The 16,972-nt window shown below is 40.8% G+C and overlaps 1 protein-coding gene across 1 annotated transcript in view; it reads right to left on the reverse strand.

Moving 5' to 3' along the window:
• The window catches only part of rapgef1b (Rap guanine nucleotide exchange factor (GEF) 1b), a 53,507-nt gene that overhangs the window by 2,060 nt on the left and 34,475 nt on the right, over positions 1–16,972 (reverse strand). Inside the window, exons 11-25 of the mRNA XM_037692197.1 lie at positions 16,286–16,488; positions 10,122–10,279; positions 8,467–8,620; positions 7,894–7,986; positions 6,888–6,973; positions 6,466–6,571; positions 5,798–5,873; positions 5,460–5,544; positions 3,377–3,469; positions 3,045–3,230; positions 1,562–1,646; positions 1,366–1,460; positions 1,145–1,223; positions 965–1,066; positions 748–845 (exon numbers count right to left, since the gene is read on the reverse strand). Coding sequence (XP_037548125.1) covers positions 748–845; positions 965–1,066; positions 1,145–1,223; positions 1,366–1,460; positions 1,562–1,646; positions 3,045–3,230; positions 3,377–3,469; positions 5,460–5,544; positions 5,798–5,873; positions 6,466–6,571; positions 6,888–6,973; positions 7,894–7,986; positions 8,467–8,620; positions 10,122–10,279; positions 16,286–16,488 — 1,699 coding nt within the window. The remainder of the gene's footprint in view (positions 1–747; positions 846–964; positions 1,067–1,144; positions 1,224–1,365; positions 1,461–1,561; positions 1,647–3,044; positions 3,231–3,376; positions 3,470–5,459; positions 5,545–5,797; positions 5,874–6,465; positions 6,572–6,887; positions 6,974–7,893; positions 7,987–8,466; positions 8,621–10,121; positions 10,280–16,285; positions 16,489–16,972) is intronic.

The raw sequence follows: 16,972 nt of genomic DNA on the forward strand, positions 1-16,972 counted from the left end.
ATTAACACTTAAAAACAATTATTTGTTTGCTTAAGTTTATAGTAAAGGTGTGTCTCAGTTGAACTTTTACTTAATAAATGCACTTTGAAGGTCAAATCAGCTGCATTTTGCCGGGGCAGCGCAGCAAAAAAAGTCCAGTTTTTGTCTTGAACTTTTTTTAATTTGTCATTATATCCACATTAACCTATTACATGATACAACGGCATGCCTTACTGCTACTAATACTCTGCTGCCATCAAGTGGCTGAAAGTGGTACTGCTCAATGTTTTTTTCAGTCAGAATGAATGAAAACTGTAATATCTCAGCCAAAAATTGGTTTATAAATATGGGAAAAAATCCATAAATAAGTCGCTCGGGCCTATAAGTCGCAGGGCATGTAAATTATACAAAAAACCTGTGACTTATAAGGCGTAAAATATGGTACTACCAAATTTTAGTCCAATGTCTGTAAAAATAACTAAACTATAGCCAGTTTTGGACTTGCAAAACGCTATTAGCTGTGGTGGCCATCTTGAGTCATGTTGACTCCAAAAGTTAATCGGTTGTAGATGTACGTCCATTGCTTTCATTCTGAGTCTCTTAAATTTATTCAGTAGTTCATGAGATAATTTGCAATCAGACAGACGAACAAACGTTTAGACAAGAAGAAATAAGTTATCCTCTTTTGGCTGCAGGTGATAATAAATGAGAGTTAAGCTGTGGTTGAGCAGCAGATCTCCACCAGTCTGACGCGATACATGTACTCACAGGTATGGGATGCACGGAGGCTCCACCTCGGCTAGAGCAGCTCTGTACGCTCTGAAGGACGAGGAGCTGTCGATCAGCGTGCAATACTCCTCCAATCCCTTAAGAAAACAATTTGAGCACCGTGTGTAAATGATGTAAAGAGTGAAAGACAAATTATAGCAACATTAATCTTGACATTTTTTATTAATTTTTTTTCCCCCAATTTTTTTTTAATCACCTCTGATGTCTGTTTCTGCCACTCCAACCTCCTGATGGGGGCTGAATCCAGGGCGGACAGTATCGCCAAGTAGGAGTTAAAATTATTCAACTTTCTTAAGTGCTGTAATAAAACAGAATTAATGTTAAGTGAAATTTAAAAAATGGCAAACATATATATTTTAAATGGAAACTAACTTACCTTCATTATCTTAATGAACTTGAGAAGCAGCTTCTCTCTATCTTGGGCTTTTTCCTGCTGAATTATCAAAGAGCGCACCCTGCAGTGGAGGAAAATCAATCACTGAGGTGTCAGCATTTATGAAGAAAATAAATAAATGTCCAGGGTTTCCAGTTATGAGAAGGAGGGTATTGATTTGAGCATATCAGAATCTGATAATGACTTCTGGTTCTAGATCTTACCAATAGCTCATGTTGTTAAAGTGCTCTGTGAACTGAGTCAGGTTTGGACTCTTCTCCTCATTCTGCTCCTTCGCCCAAAGCAGAACCTCAGGAATCTAAAGGAAAACAAAGAGGAGTTGAAATATATCTTTGTATTTAATAGAGCTCTGTGGTAAAACACAGTTAAAACCAAGAAGGAGGGGGGAAATTACATTACCTCAATTTTATAGAAAAGTTCAGCATCAAGAAGAGTGAGCTGATCTGCAACCTCGTGACTGCGGAAGTCATGGAGAGTTCCAGGTCTGTTTAAACACATGAATAAAGCTTAAGCTTCATTTATTCACTCGTATTTACAACAGTAATAGTTGGTAATGACTCAAAGTGTGACCAAACTACTTTCAAAACTACATTTTGTGAAATAAAATTAGTAATAAATTAGAATATCTCTTATTTACGCCATCTTTGATCTGTCAACCAGATGGCTGACAACTCTCACATTTCTATCCCTCACTGATAAATCTCACCTCTAGACTTGTCAGAATCCAGTACTGAATTATATTCACCTGTAAGAATGCAGGTAAGCTAAAGTTAAAATTTCTGCCGTAAAATATAACATTCCAGCTTTTTGGTCGTTCTGACATTGTTGATATTGTGCTTTTTGGGTTTGTTCTCCTCAACTCTCTGCAGAAAGTTGAACTGTTGCTTCCCATTTGGGTTTGCATTGACCTTTTTCTATTCTGTGCAACTTACATTGAATAGAAGAACCCTTTATGTGACTCCTAATGCAATAATTAGTGCTACTGTAGCAACAACAAGATAAGATTACACAAAACCATCTTACCATTTACTGGATTGTAGGTGGAGGTTACATATTTTCAAAATGCAAGAGATATTGAAGAGTTTTGAGCAGCTGAGCATTTTGGATTTACTAGTTCATGCTTTTAATGTGTTTTTTTTTTTTCTTTACTTATGTGTCTGCTGGAAGCAATATTTCATGTAACTTTTAAAATACTGACACCGAAAATGAAATCCTTCATTTTGTTCTTTATGCTCAGAATTTGTATCAATGTGTTGAATACACTGGAATCACAAAATATTTTTTCTAGCCTTTTATATATTTTATTTAATTAATTATAGAAGTTGGAATTGAATCTACAGTACAGTAGTATCTCGCTACTTCGCGGTTCGTTTTTCGTGGACTCGCACTATCTCGGTTTTTCAAAATAAGATTGGACATGACACACAATTGGCTGATTGATGGATGAGCCGCATGATTGGCATGGAATTTTTATTTTAAATAAATTATTTTAAATGATTTAGCACCTGCTGCACCTGTGAGCAGCCCACAGCTGCAGGAGAAGCTCCCACCTGCAGCGTGTCAGATCTCCGCTGATATGAAGAAGTGGGCGTGGCCAAGAGCACTGGCAGGTGGCCGAGAGCAGCTGGAGGCTATTAATATATACATACTAAAATAAACTACTACTTACTACTTGTACTACTATTCCTACTTCACAGTTTTTCACTTATCGCGGGGCTTCAGGGTATGGATCCCTCACGATAAACGAGGGACTAATGTACACCAAAAATAAAATATGGTTGCAGTTTCAACGTAAAACCACATTAAATCGTGTCTGCTTGGGATCAAGGGTACTGAAGAGTACAAATCAACAACTTCAAAGCCAAACTGACTTCTGCAGTACCTTGCAGAGACCCCCCGGGCAGCGAGGGGCTTGAGGGAGTTAGTGTAGCGCAGCAGCTTCTTCTGCTCCACCTTGTCCAGGATGTTCTTACGGAGCACACGAGCGAGGCTAAGCTCGCCGTTGCACACCAATGTGAAGACAAGGTCCATGAGCTGTTTCAAGATGTCCTCCGTCAGCTCCACCAGGCTAGAAGAGACAACCAAACATTTGAAAACACAAGACAGAACACATTTGGGGGTACTAATGTTCACAAAAACGGGCGTGACCTTCCTCATATGCAAAGATGTGTTAGGCATGAACGTCTTACAAGAAGGTTGTCGGGTTTTACTTACCACAGCTCATCTACGACACGAACCAGAACAAAGAACGTGTTCTTGCTGACTCGCTTCTTGAATGTGTCCGGACTGTGGCAGAATGTAGTATATGTGCTTTCGTGGTCAAGGATGAAGAAACCGCCAAGCGTTTGACTAAAAAGGTGTAACCACGTGCTTTATTAACTGTACTGACTGTTTATGAACGTGTCTCTGTCAATAAATTTAATGCAACTCTGAACAAGTGATGTTTTACTAAAAGGATGAGACGTTAACATATTTTCTTCTTAAACTACAGCACCATTCATCTCTCTTTGTAGAAGATTATAGATTTTTTTTAATGGTATACTTTCTCTCAGATCAATTTCACATCTCCTGATATTTTTATTTACAACACAGCAATCTATGTCAGTACTGTCTTGTTCCTTCAAGCAATAGTTCAGAAATGAGGTCCTATGAAAATGTTGTGTACAGTTATTACTTGCAGATACCTCTTTGAACAAACTTCTTGTTTAAAAAAAACATTTAGGTCTGACAGGACTGATGAGCTAAGAACTAGTCTGAATGCAGCAAAGACCAACGTAGATTGCTGTCATGACCATATTCAAACTCCACTATCAAAAACTTTATAACTGTTCATGAGATTGTTATTTTATAAACCTTTTAAACCGAATTCTGTATTATTTGTACCTAAAGAATAGCAGCAGCTAGATGCATAACCTATAGGATAGGACACCTGCAAAAATATCATGACATTTCTGCCTGAAGATTTGTGTGATGCAAAACAGACAGCTGTGTAAACATTTAGAATTCTGTGCTGTCATGAACATCTACATCTTTAACAATAAAGTTGTTTTGAGGCGGCAAAATTAGTTTTTAAAGTTTGTTTGCTTGAACTATCATTTTTAGCTCGTCAATCTGAACTTTTAAAGCAGATTTTGTCATATTAAAGCAACTTGACTATTCAAACCTTTACAGACATTCATGAAAATACTTATTTAAAGCGTTAAGTTTCACATTACATTGTTCATTTGGCAAAAAAAATGAAATTCCTTCTGAGAGTGCCCACAGGAAGCACAAGAAAGCTACAGCTAGCTAGCTGTAGCTTTCTGTTGCCATCTTTGCACTTGCAAATAATCATAGAACTACAAGTAAATAATCTATACTCTAAAGGTTAAAGTGATGAAAATGATTGGGAAAATACCGTATTTTTCGGACTATAAGGTGCACCAGATTATAAGGCGCAATATCAGTGAACGGGTCTGTTTTCATACATGAGGCTCACTGTTGATTTTTAAGAAAATTAAAAGATCTTAAGTGCAACTTATAGTCAGAAAAATACGGTAATGCTGACAGCTATTTACTTTTAAAGGATTAAGTTTTAAAAATGGTAGCAATGCACTTTGGTCTTGGCTCAGACTAACGATTTGGCTCAGTCAGATTTACCTTTTGTTTCTCTAAACTGACGCTACCTATTACAGGTAAGATGCTAAATGTTCATAACCTTTCCACACAACCCCACTTTAATATGACTGAAATTGTCATTTGGTAAAACAGCAGGACTCCAACACTTGTTCTTTAGTAAGTAATCTGCTAATTATTTTGCCAATTAGTTGATTAGCTGTTAGTGTCAAAATAGTAAAAAAAATAAAAGAAAATACTGGTAAACAATTACAAGGCCAGGAAAAAAAATCCCTTCAAAATAACTAAAACACAGAGAAACAGAAGTGGAGAAATTATTCTGTTTGTGGACACATTATTCTATGATAATTAGCTAAACATTAAATAATGTACCTTTCTAGTAGAGAGCCAGCATCACAACAGAAATAGATTTTTCTCTTTTCAACCAGAAAAAAATGAACAGATTCAACATCAAGTTCAAAGAAAATAAAACATTTTCAACTCCATCTTAGTCTGCAGCAGATATTTGAGTAAATAGTACAAGTGTATTTGATGTTCCTTTGTAAAGGACTCTTATTACACAAAAATCTGAACAAGAACAAACAAGTAAATAAGGATTAAAGCAGGAAAAACTTCCATCTGCAAACATACACAAAAAGACGATCAATCCAGATTGACACGTCGAGCAATTTGAAAAGGATATCTGTAGTGTAGCTTCTTAATGAGGTCCTCTGGGGTTATAAAAGTTCTATATGTAGTCAAAAAGGCTTCACAGTACAAAACAAGATCTGTCAAGAGAGGAAAAAAAAAGAACAGCAGTAGCTTTTAGATAACCTGCAGCCAGTGAGAAGAGATTAAAGCTGACAACACGTCGTTCTGCACGACTACAAACACTGACTGACGAGCTGAAAACAGACAGACTGGGCTATTGAAGATTCTGCTCAGAGTAAAGTAATACCACATCAAACAAAGATTTTTTTTTCCCCCTCACAAAAACAACTAAGTCTGCTTTAAATGATAAATTATTCCTAATTGCTGTACCTTTTCGCTCCGTTTCTGTCGCGTGGACTAATAGGATATCTCCTGATCCAGCACGGACATCAGGACCGTCGTCACTCTGGTGGAAAAGTCACAGTAAAATAATGAGGAGCTGAGAAAATCAAGCATGATAAAATACGCCAATAATAAAAAATAAAAAATCGTATTAGTGATGCAGTTTAGCCCAAAAATGCAGCATCTCTCCACCAACCCTCTTCTTGTCCTGCACCGGCTTCTCTGATAGCGAAGAAAAAGTCAGACTTGTGCATAAAAAAATAAAATAAAAACACCCTTTCCACACTGCAATACGTCTACTGTTAACACCTCTAAATGTCATCCCTGGCTATGCATCTTTTCTACTTGCATGCTTGAGCTCTTCTCATCTCCTTTTCTAAATCACTGCTGTCACATTGCCGCTAACCTTGCAGAGAGGCGTGCAGCGTTTTCACACATCTGTACATCAGACTGCACCATGCAGGAAAAAAAAAAAGAAAAGAGGAGGACGACGAGGAGGCTGCAGTGAAGTAGGTGTAGTTGTACAGGTTAAACTCCAGAGGGCAGACATAGCTATGTGTGGTGCAATTCATGATCTGATCTTTGCAAGAACTAGACAGAGATGAAACTTGTTGAGGGAAAAAAAACACCTTTAACTTCATCAGTTGTTGGATTACCTCTTGTTTTAGTGTTATCCTGCTCATAATCTCTTTGTGGTCTATGAGGGAGAGCTCGTCCACATCTTCCTCATCGCTCCCAGCCATTTCAGTTGCTTTCTGCCTCCTAAAACACAGGCAGCACACACATCTACTGTATCTGAGGCCATTAACTAAAGGCATGCAACAAATCTATACTGCATGCCTGAGCTCAAAATTATTTGATGGAAAGAAAAATCAATCTGCTACTGTTGTGACTACAGGAATAAAAGAACTGTGTGGAAGAGCTGCAAAAATAGTTCAGAAGATAATATCATGATCAAAGATTTCTAAGGCACACTTATGGCATCATTACCAATGCAACTGTGCACCCAAATAGTTTAGAGCACATGGAGCAAAATGGTTGCATTTCAATAATAGCCAGTAACATCATTACGCAATACCTTTCTTTGTCCAAAGCATCTTTACTATTGCTTGATGGCATCTGAGGGATGGGGTCTTGAAGTACATCATCACTTGCAATGGTTTCCTAATCAATGGAGGTGAAGAAAACAATCAGCCTTTGTCCAGTTGATTATGTCAGACATCGTCTGGAATATTTCATGCAGTGAGAAGAGGCTAACTACAGATGAGATCGGATAATTCACCAGAATCTCATGCAACACAATGGTAGAGACACAACAGAAAGAAAGATTTGTGTAAACATTTACCTATTAGTGCTGAAGGTGTAAAGATACATGGATAAAAATGTTATTTTTATTCAGTGTGAGCCCCAAAAAACCCAAGAAACCCAACAGGTAACGCCCAAAACAGACGATCAGCAGAGGGTAGAAATCCTCCAAACTGAAACTACTCCAGATGCCCAAACAAAGAACATTTGGTTTCCTTTTCAGTCTTCTGTCACACATATGCAACCCAATCAAGACTAAAGTACCCGAAATACAAGCCAGACTAAAGAAATACAACCACACACACATAAGCTGTTACACATGCACAGGTGCATTTCTTATGGAGAGAGTTATTGGGAAACTGTAAACCCTGGAGAATCCCTTTTGGGAGCAAAAAGATGTCAGAAGTTAGATCAGAACAATGCTGATTACAGCTGAAGCTCAGCCAGAGAGACAGCAGTCATCAGCCAGGCAGTCAAAACAACAGATGGACATCTTTTCCACAAACACCAGCCACGGCACATGATTCCCCTCACACACGAACCCATGAACCTGAAGTCGTGGTCAGTCAGGTTTGGTTACACCTCCATTTCAGCACCATTCGTTCAGGAGATGAATCAATACGAGCTGCTCAGTGCAACACGTGCGACAGGGAAATGTGCCAGCAACACAGCCCCTCCTCCCCCCACTTTACTTCACTACATTTAAATTGATTCATAACCTGAGGCGATGGGATGCGCAAATGGAATCGACCTTTCACCCATAGCAGTCAGCTACTTACTCTGAGGGAGAGCTGCAGCTCCCCATTGGCCTGGCTGGATGAGTATAAGTTGACATACTCCCCCTCCCCGCCCTCGTCATTCACGCTTTCACTCTATGGGAAAAAAGGAGGGACACAAACCGAGGCATGAAGCAGCAGAGAAGGGCACAGAGTGTTTGCTACACCTGTAGCAGATGTGAGGTGTGAATATGACCGAGGTCTGCTGTTCAACAGGGAAAATTGTTCTCAAGCTCTATCATAATTACCACTAGGTGGCACTGGAGTGCATCATATGCAAGGAACAGTACTTACTGGCAAGAAGTACATGCAGTGCAACATGCTCCACTGGGATTTTTTGAAATTAATAATAAGACAGCAGACAGATTGTGGGAAAGATAACAACAATATGCCACCAAGCAAATGAGTCACTATGTAGCATTATTACTGTATATTGTTATAACAATACAGAAAACATGGCTGTTATTTAAGTTTAATCTGCCAAGGGAAGAGGTTCAGGATCAGATTTCATAACGTCCTAAAGAACTTCATATATCTTGTTTGTGCTTCCAACATCTAGTCTCGTGAGCTCACCGCTGAGGTGTGGAGAGAGTCAGTGAGAGAAGATTCAGAAGGGAGACAGACAGCCACAGAACCCAGAGAGCCAGCCAGTGAACCGTTCGGCCCGCCCCCGCTGCCATCCAGAATGGTGGCATTGGTCAAGGCAACCTGGTCCAAGCTCTGCGATTGGTAAAAAGGACCAAAGCAGGAAAAAAAGGGGGAAAACATAAAATAAAGGACAGGACTGAGAGATTAAAGAGAAGTCAGAGCAGACAGAAAAATAACAATAGGAAGTAGGTTGGGAGTATGGTTCACTGCATTCTCTTAACACTTCCAGTAATCTAAGACTATTGCAGGGATGTGCCTGAGCATGAAATGCATTACACACACACGTAAAAAAAAAAAGCAAAAACAGTGCCAACACACAGATCACTCATGAAATAAGATGAAAAACAAGACATCAGACATCATTTACAATGACATGGATTATCTGGCATTAAAAATTCCTCAAGCCCAGAGACGGCTTTTCCCTCTTTTTGTACAAGTGTGTGGCCAGCTGAAGTGATGCCTGTCAGCAGAAAGGTGGTGCTAACCTGTTATAACATGTTTCACATACCAGCCCTGTTTCAGCATATCAGCACACAGCTATGCAGACACAAATGGACAGTGGTAAACAGGCACGTGCGCATGCACACACTTGAATGAAGATGTCCATGCATATACAGCCTCTTTATCGATTTTTCCCCAACACATACTTCAAAATCAAAGAAAAATGAATTAATATGTCAGAATCTTTGTGAAATTATGTTAATCCCTCCAAGGAGCTGGGGAATGGAAACTTTCTACAGAAATACTCAACTGGGAGGTGTGGAAGTGTTGTGGACATTAAGGAGGGGGTGGGGTGGAGGGTAGACGGGATAGAAACGAGACAGCACAGAATGTGGATGAAGACAACAAGGAGGAGAGAAGAGTAGGCGAAATGGGGAGAATGTGTTTTCCATCAGCTCCATCTGGTGCTGCATTCCACTTGAGACATCCTGAGGGACACACACGCGCGCCGTGTCCTAACATGCTTCTCACACGCCATGAGGTCATCGAGGGTCAACTCTTTCAAAATACTGATAAGAACCATGTTAAACGTGGCCACGCTGACTTAGGGTCAGGCCCTGACTAACTGAATTAAGGCACAGACTGACCTCACGCTAATCTGTTCACAAGTGGTCAAAAGCTGAAATATGACACCAGTGGATTTGTTTAATTGTTTATGACCTCAAACCAAAGACCTGACTCCAAACACACAGCTCAAAGTTTTAAATAATTGTTTTTCATTTGGAGAAATACCTTAGTTTAGCACACAAATACAAAGCTAGGTGGATAACATTCACACCCAATTCCCAAAAACCTGCGTTAATAAGTTTATACTAATTACATCTACCGGTAGTACTTTAAGTGAAACAAAATAAAGTCAGTCTAAACAAACACACAGATGGATGGATGGGTCACACAGCAACCAAAGCATATGAGCTCTTACAGAAGCCAACAAGATGAACAGACTATCGTATCACATATGATGCAACAAAAAATCAAGCTACTACTGGACCAGACCACAACCACATAGCACCCACGCCCGAGCAGAGAATGGAAGGGGGGAGGAGACTCTGGAAGGGGAGGAGGGTGGGCGACTCACCGTGGGTGTGGTCATAGATGCCTGGCCAATCAGACAGGAGTTAGAGACGGACATGCTGAGGCCCAGCCCAGAGCCCGCCTCCTCCATGGCCGCTACAGACGGCTGGAGGTGGCAGGAGAGAGAGGAGGAGGAGGAGGAAGAAGGGGAAGAGGAGTGGGAGGCCTGAGAAGGGGTAAACAAGGACAAATAAAGAAATAAAAAGATAGAAACGATTTGGAACAATCAAGAAAGTAATTTGGGTTAAGAGAAGGTGAAAAGAGAAAAATAAGGTGTTACAGGAAATAGAAAAAAGTGCAGACAGTTGATTACACTGGTAAGAAGGACTAAATTAAATCAGATTAAACCAACATTCAGCAGCAGAATAAGGAAGTCAGAGTGATGAAGGCTGATGAGGGTCTTTGTAGTTAGGATGAAAAGCATCAGCTCACCGGTTGAAGGTATAAAAACAGTCAGGATACAGATGCAAAACTAGTACCGTTTCAGCTACAGTAATTTGATTTATTCCTCTTAAAAATGTAAATTACTAAAAGTTCATATGAAGCATACAAGTAACACTCATTGAAATCAACCATAGCGGTCCAAAATATATTTTGAAATCCTTCGCTTTGAGGGCTTTACAGAAAACCAGGCCAACTAAAATACAGTCTAAACTGAGCCAATATGATCTGCTTTAGGTTTTTATTTTCTTATCCACACAGCAGCTGGATTTACTTATTTTATTTTTCGCAAAGCTGTGTAAAGTCGCCAAAGCATGTAAGCCTGTATCATGGGTTTATGCAGGGGGCAAACAGGCTTATTCCACTGGGCCACAAGCTCATCAAGTGCAAAACATGAGGCTGGATTAGGACTTGCAGCAGCAGCACAAATGAGTTCAGTTTTGACTATACACTCAGACAAGACTGAGATAAAAATAAAATCTGCTCAAAATACACAGTTGTGGTGGCAAAAGGAGGACAAAGGAGAGGAAAATGGAAAGAAAGGTGGCCTGGGTAGACTGCCATTAGTCTACAAAGTCTATTTTATTTTTTATGTTATGAAACCACACTGTGCCCTGGAGAAGTGTCATCAGATTACAGTGTCCATAAATGTACTGCCTTCAATTTGACCACAAAGCTTCAGAGCAACCATAGATCAACGTGTCACCTAACCGTCACAAGTTTGCTCAGTTTTAGGTCTAAAGTAGTTACAAATCAGAATTTAAACTAAAAAAGCCCCCCCCCCCCCCCCGCAATTAAAAAAAGCAACACATTTGTTTTTGCTCCAATCTATCATGAGATAAAATTAAAGATCTCCACATGCACAATGTGAGGGGAACTCAAGGGATTGGGAATGAACAGCTGCGTAGCCTTAAGAAAACCACTAATCAGTGAGGCTAACTGGAAAAAAAAGGCTTCAATTTGCTAGAGAGCATAAAGATTGGACTCTGGAGCAATGGAAGAAGGTCATGTGGTCTGATGAGTCCAGATTTACCCTGTTCCAGAGTGATGGGCGCATGAGGGTAAGAAGAGAGGCAGGTGAAGTGACGCACCCATCATGCCTAGTGCCTGGTCATCAATGCAAGATCTTGGTGAAAAATTAATGCAACACTGGATGGAAATAGATCTTGTGACATTGCAGAAGCTTATTGAAACAATGCCACAGTGAATGCATGCTGTAATCAAAGCTAAAGGCGGTCCAACAAAATATTAGTGTATGACCTTTTTTTTGGTGGCAACTTTTTTTTGGCCAGGCAGCGTATGTGTTAGTGAGCACTTCTCCTTTGCCAAGATAATCCATCCACCTCGCAGGTGTGGCATATCAAGATGCTGATTAGACAGCATTATTGAACAGGAGTGTCTTAGGCTGACCACAATAAAAGGCCACACCAAATGTGCAGTTTTATAATATAGCACAATGACACAGATGTCACAAGTTTTGAGGGAATGTGCAATTGGCATGCTGACTGCAGGAACATCCACTAGAGGTGTTATCCATGAATTGAATGGGACTCTGGAGGCAGATGAGGAGTATCGGAAAAAAACAAAAAAACAAAACTGTAGTATGCTTTTTTTATAACTGTTTATTGTTGTTGCTGTTGTCCATTGTTGTCATCTTTCTTTGTTGAAATCAGGTCTCTCTTGTAAATGAGTCCTCGAGGCTCAATGGGATTTACCTGTATAAATAAAGGTTGATTGATCGGAGGGCTAAGCGGTCCGCAATCTTGGTTGTTGCTGAGGCAAAAGCTTGGATGTGGGAGGAGTTTGGTGAGGCCTTTGGATAAATAATAATAATAATAATGTCATCACAATGTCAGCACTGTATGTTTCCATACAATGGCGAAATTAGTCTCTGCATTTAACCCATCCACCACCAGGTGGTGCAGTGGGCAGCTATTGAAAGCGCCTGGGGGCATTTTGGGGATGAGACGTGCTGCCCAGAGACGCCACGTGATGTGCAGTGACTGGGGATCGAACCTGGGACTTTCGGGTCCCAAGCCGGCTGCCCTGCCTCTACACCATCTCGGCCCCCATAAAGGCTCTCAGTCAGCTCCAAGGAGACTCTGGCAAACCAGTAGGCGGCTGAGGAGGGGAAAGCAGCATTTTACTAACACTAGCTATGTTTATATGGGCATAAGTAATTGGATTAAACGGACATTCGGAATAAAAATGTGTTATGTAAACACCCCGTTCGGGTTATTTTTTGTTTGTTCAGCGCAATCCGAAATAATTTGTGATCAGAACGAAACAGTGGTTTACGTCAATTCATAACCCAAAAGGTGTCCATGTAAACGCTTAATCTGTTAATTTTTTTTCCTATCGTGAAAAACTGACCTGACTGCTAAATGTGCGACCTACGTCATTTCCACCTGGCTAATGCTAATAATATTAAAACTGGTCGGTGAGCGACACAACATTTCTACTAGAAACTTGGAAAGAGCTCATAATTATCTGTATTACCTGTAGCTCAGTCAGGGAGTGCAGTAACGTCTCCACCGTCATTAAAACCAGCCGCGGGTCCATTTAGGGTGCTCAAGTTTGTTTAAGTTCATCTCAGAAGTAAACCGGAAGTACAACTTCTTCCGTGTTTTTTTAAGGAGAGTTTACCATTCTGCGCATGTCAGTACTTCTGTTCAGAACTAAGCCTGCTGCATGTAAACGCTCGTCATGAACAGATTGTGCCCATGTAAACAATACATTAGAATTATTTAATATGAAAACATTTCAATCCAGTCAAAGAATTTTGCACATATAAACATAGCTACTGTATTCAGTGAAGGTGGGGTGCTGTTGACCTCAACCAGTGATGCCATCAGGAGATGGAAGGAACACTTCTCGGACCTTCTCAATCCCGCCGGCACATTTTCCATGGAGGAAATCGAGTCGAGGGACTTCGGGGTCGGTCTGTCCATAACCATGGCTGAGGTCGCTGAGGTAGTTAAAAAGCTCTGCATCGACAGGGCTCCAGGGGTGGATGAGATCCACCCTGATTCCCTAAAAGGCTCTAGATGTTGTGGTGCTGTCTTGGATGACACACCTTTGCAACATCTTGTGGACATCAGAGGCAGTACCACTAGACTGGCAGACTGGGGTGGTGGTTAGAGGGCATGCTCCAATTATAGGGTCATCACTCTCCTTAGCCTTCCTGGTAAGATCTATTCAGGGGTACTGGAGAAGCGAGTCTGATTGTTGGTCCAACCTCAAATCCAGGAGGAACAATGCGGGTTCCGTCCTAGTCGAGGAACAGTGGACCAGCTCTTTACCCTCACTAGTATCCTCAAGGGGTCATGGGAGATTGCCCATCCAGTCTCCATGTCTTTTGTGGACTTGGAGAAGGAGATTGTGTTCTTTGGGGTAGGGGTAGACTGTGGGGGGCGGGTTGTTTGGCAAGTATGAGATTGGGGGCCTGTTGCTATAGGCTGTTTGGTCCCTATACAAGCGGTGCAAGAATTTGGTTAATATTGCCGGCAGTATGTCGGACTCCATCAGGATGGGAGTTGGACTACACCAGGGCTGCCAGTTATAACAGATTATGTTCATAACTTTTATGGACATAATTTCTCGGTGCAGCTAGGGGGCAGAAGGAGTCTGTTTCGGTGGCCGGGACTAACCTGTTTAAAAGGATGAATGAAAAAAAAAAAAACCTAAATCTCTGCTCATTGCAGATGATGTGGTCCTGTTGGTGTCATTGTGATGTGATCTCCAGCTCTCACTGAAGCGGTCTGGAGATGAGTATGAAGCAGCTGGGATGAGAATCAGCATCTCCAAATCTGAGGCCATGGTCCTCAGTCAGAAAAGGTGGATTGCTCTCTTTAGGTTCAGGGTGAGGTTCTGCCTCAAGTGGAGGAGTTCTAGTATCTTGGGGGTTTGCTCACAAGTGAGGGAACAATGAAGCAAGGGATTGACAGACGGATTGGTGCAGTGTCTGCAGTATTGCAAACTCTGTAGCGGTCTGTTGTGGTGAAAAGGGAGATGAGCTGTGAGGCAAAACTCTCCATTTACCGGTCCGTCTACATTCCAACCCTCACCTATGGCCACAAACCCTGGGTAGTGACCGAAAGAACAAGATTGAGGATACAAGCGGTTGAAATGAGTTTCCTCCACAGGGAAGCTGGACTCTTCCTTAGAGAAAGGGTGAGAAGTTCAGTTATCCAGGAGAGACACAAAGTAGAACCACTGTTCCTCCACACTGAGAGGAGCCAGTTGAGGTTGTTTGGGCATCTGGTAAGGATGCTCCCTGGGCGCATCTCTAGGGAGGTGCTTCGGGCATGTCCCGACTGGAAGGAGACCCCGGGGAAGACTCAGGACACGCTGGAGTGATTATGTCTCTCAGGTGGCCTGCGAATGCCTTGGAGTCCACTCAGAAGAGCTGGAAGAGATGGCTGTGGAAAGAGATGTCTGGGTCACCCTGCTCAAGCCCCCCCCAATGACCTGACAGCAGAAGATAATGGATGGATGGTGAATGGATAGAGGACTATTGTGTACACAGAAAATGTCTTAGATCTTTAAGTTCAGCTCATGAAAGATGGGAGCAAAAACAAAAGTGTTGCACTTATATTTTTGTTCAGTGTATAGAAAATCTTGGCAAGCATTAGGTGAAACATCAGCTGATCAGCTTCATTCATTCAACCTTTATTTATACAGGTTAATCCCATTGCGCCTTGGAGACTCATTTACAAGAGAGACCTGATTTTAACAAAGAGTGATGACAACAGTGGACAACAAAGACAATAATAGACAATCATAAAGGATGGTACAAACTGAGATTTTTTTTTTCAGAAGTGTTGTGAGAGGACAAATAGGGCAGATAGTGCTTAGACATTCAAATGCTTTTATGGCCACTCCGATGTTGCTGAACTGTAAATGCTCCACATGTTTACAGCTCGTTAGCTTTTCATGCACTTGAAAAAAATAAATAAATGTCTAAAACTTGACAGACAAGTGTGTGCTGAAGTAGGACTAGCAGATTACAGCAGGACTTGCTAAAGTTGTTTTCCAAAGCTGGTAAATTGTACATGCAACTCAAAAGGTGCCCTCACTTCCTTTGAACTACCGTATTTTGTCTCTTCCGCCACCGAATCACTAGCAGACTGTTGTCTCAATTAACCCAGACGACACCTTAGATTAAGATAAGCACGCTGCATCTGATATAAGGCAGATAAAGGTTTGTCCTATCTCCTATCAGCAAGCTAACGCCTCTGTGGCCACACAAAGATTTACTTTGGCTATAATGATGTCGGGAAATAGAGACAGTAAGACTAGAAAGGGGGTGCTAAATAGGTCGGGGAGATAACAAGATAGAAGGGGAGCTTAGGAAAAAGCTGATAAAGGTTACCACTGGAATGTACTTTAGGTTCAAACCCCCAAAAGGAAAAAGCGGGTAAAGATAATGGATAGATGGATAAATTCTTTCTTCTTCCTTCCTTCCTTCCATTTTTGCATAAAAAATAAAATGCTTTTTGTCAGATGATTCTGGGCAAGATCTCACAAATTAACTTTCATTTCTAAACATCTGACACCCTCATGTTTCAGTTTAAATGGAACTATTTCAAGAATTTAAATTACAGCTTTGCTCATCCAGTTTAAATGAGTGAACCCATCTGTTTATTCATGTTAGTTTGTGATGTACTGCAATATGAAACTAAACAGCAAGTAAACTTCTAAGGAATGAGTATATGGAGAGGCTTCTTACCAGCTGTCTTTGTTTTGGTGGCAAAGCTGGGGGCTGCAGGGGCTCATGAACTGAGTCAGTGCTGCTGAAGGAGTCATTGAAGCCATACACCTCCTGGAAAAGCTTGTTACGCTGTTCATAAATGCTTTCACTTTGTGGCATCTGGTAGAAAACAGAAGGCTGTGGCTCTGAGTAGTCCTCCACAAATTGCATGTATTGAAGAACTGGGAGGAGAAAGACATTATATATAAATATATATTTTTTATTTTATTTTATTAAAGATCAACCTATTTTTACCTAGAGGCTTCTAGGAAGACTAGACTCCTATGTTGAAATTTTAAAAAATTGAGACAAAAATGGCAAGAATACTCTTTTTGTAATTTAACATTCAACATTACTGTAGTCATACACTGTGTGAAAGGCTGACTGTATGAATGACATAATACAGTAGCTTAAAGGGAAGTGATGAAGAAGGGCGGGTGAGGAAATGACCAAATATTGCCCTCTGCAGCCCTTGAACCAGACCCATTGTGCCACATCCTAGTATTTATTTCCTGTCTTTATTCACAATGAATATTTCTTTGACATAAGGGATGCTTTAAAAAGTTGATGACGAAATGCTGTTCATGTCCTGTTTTCTTTACTCTAATCAACTCTCATTCTTTACTCTTCCCGCCATTTATCTTCACTTGCCTCTTAGCCCTTCGT

Source organism: Nematolebias whitei, chromosome 18 (assembly GCF_014905685.2).
Source record: "Nematolebias whitei isolate Nwh7 chromosome 18, NemWhi1, whole genome shotgun sequence".
NCBI lineage: Eukaryota > Metazoa > Chordata > Actinopteri > Cyprinodontiformes > Rivulidae > Nematolebias > Nematolebias whitei.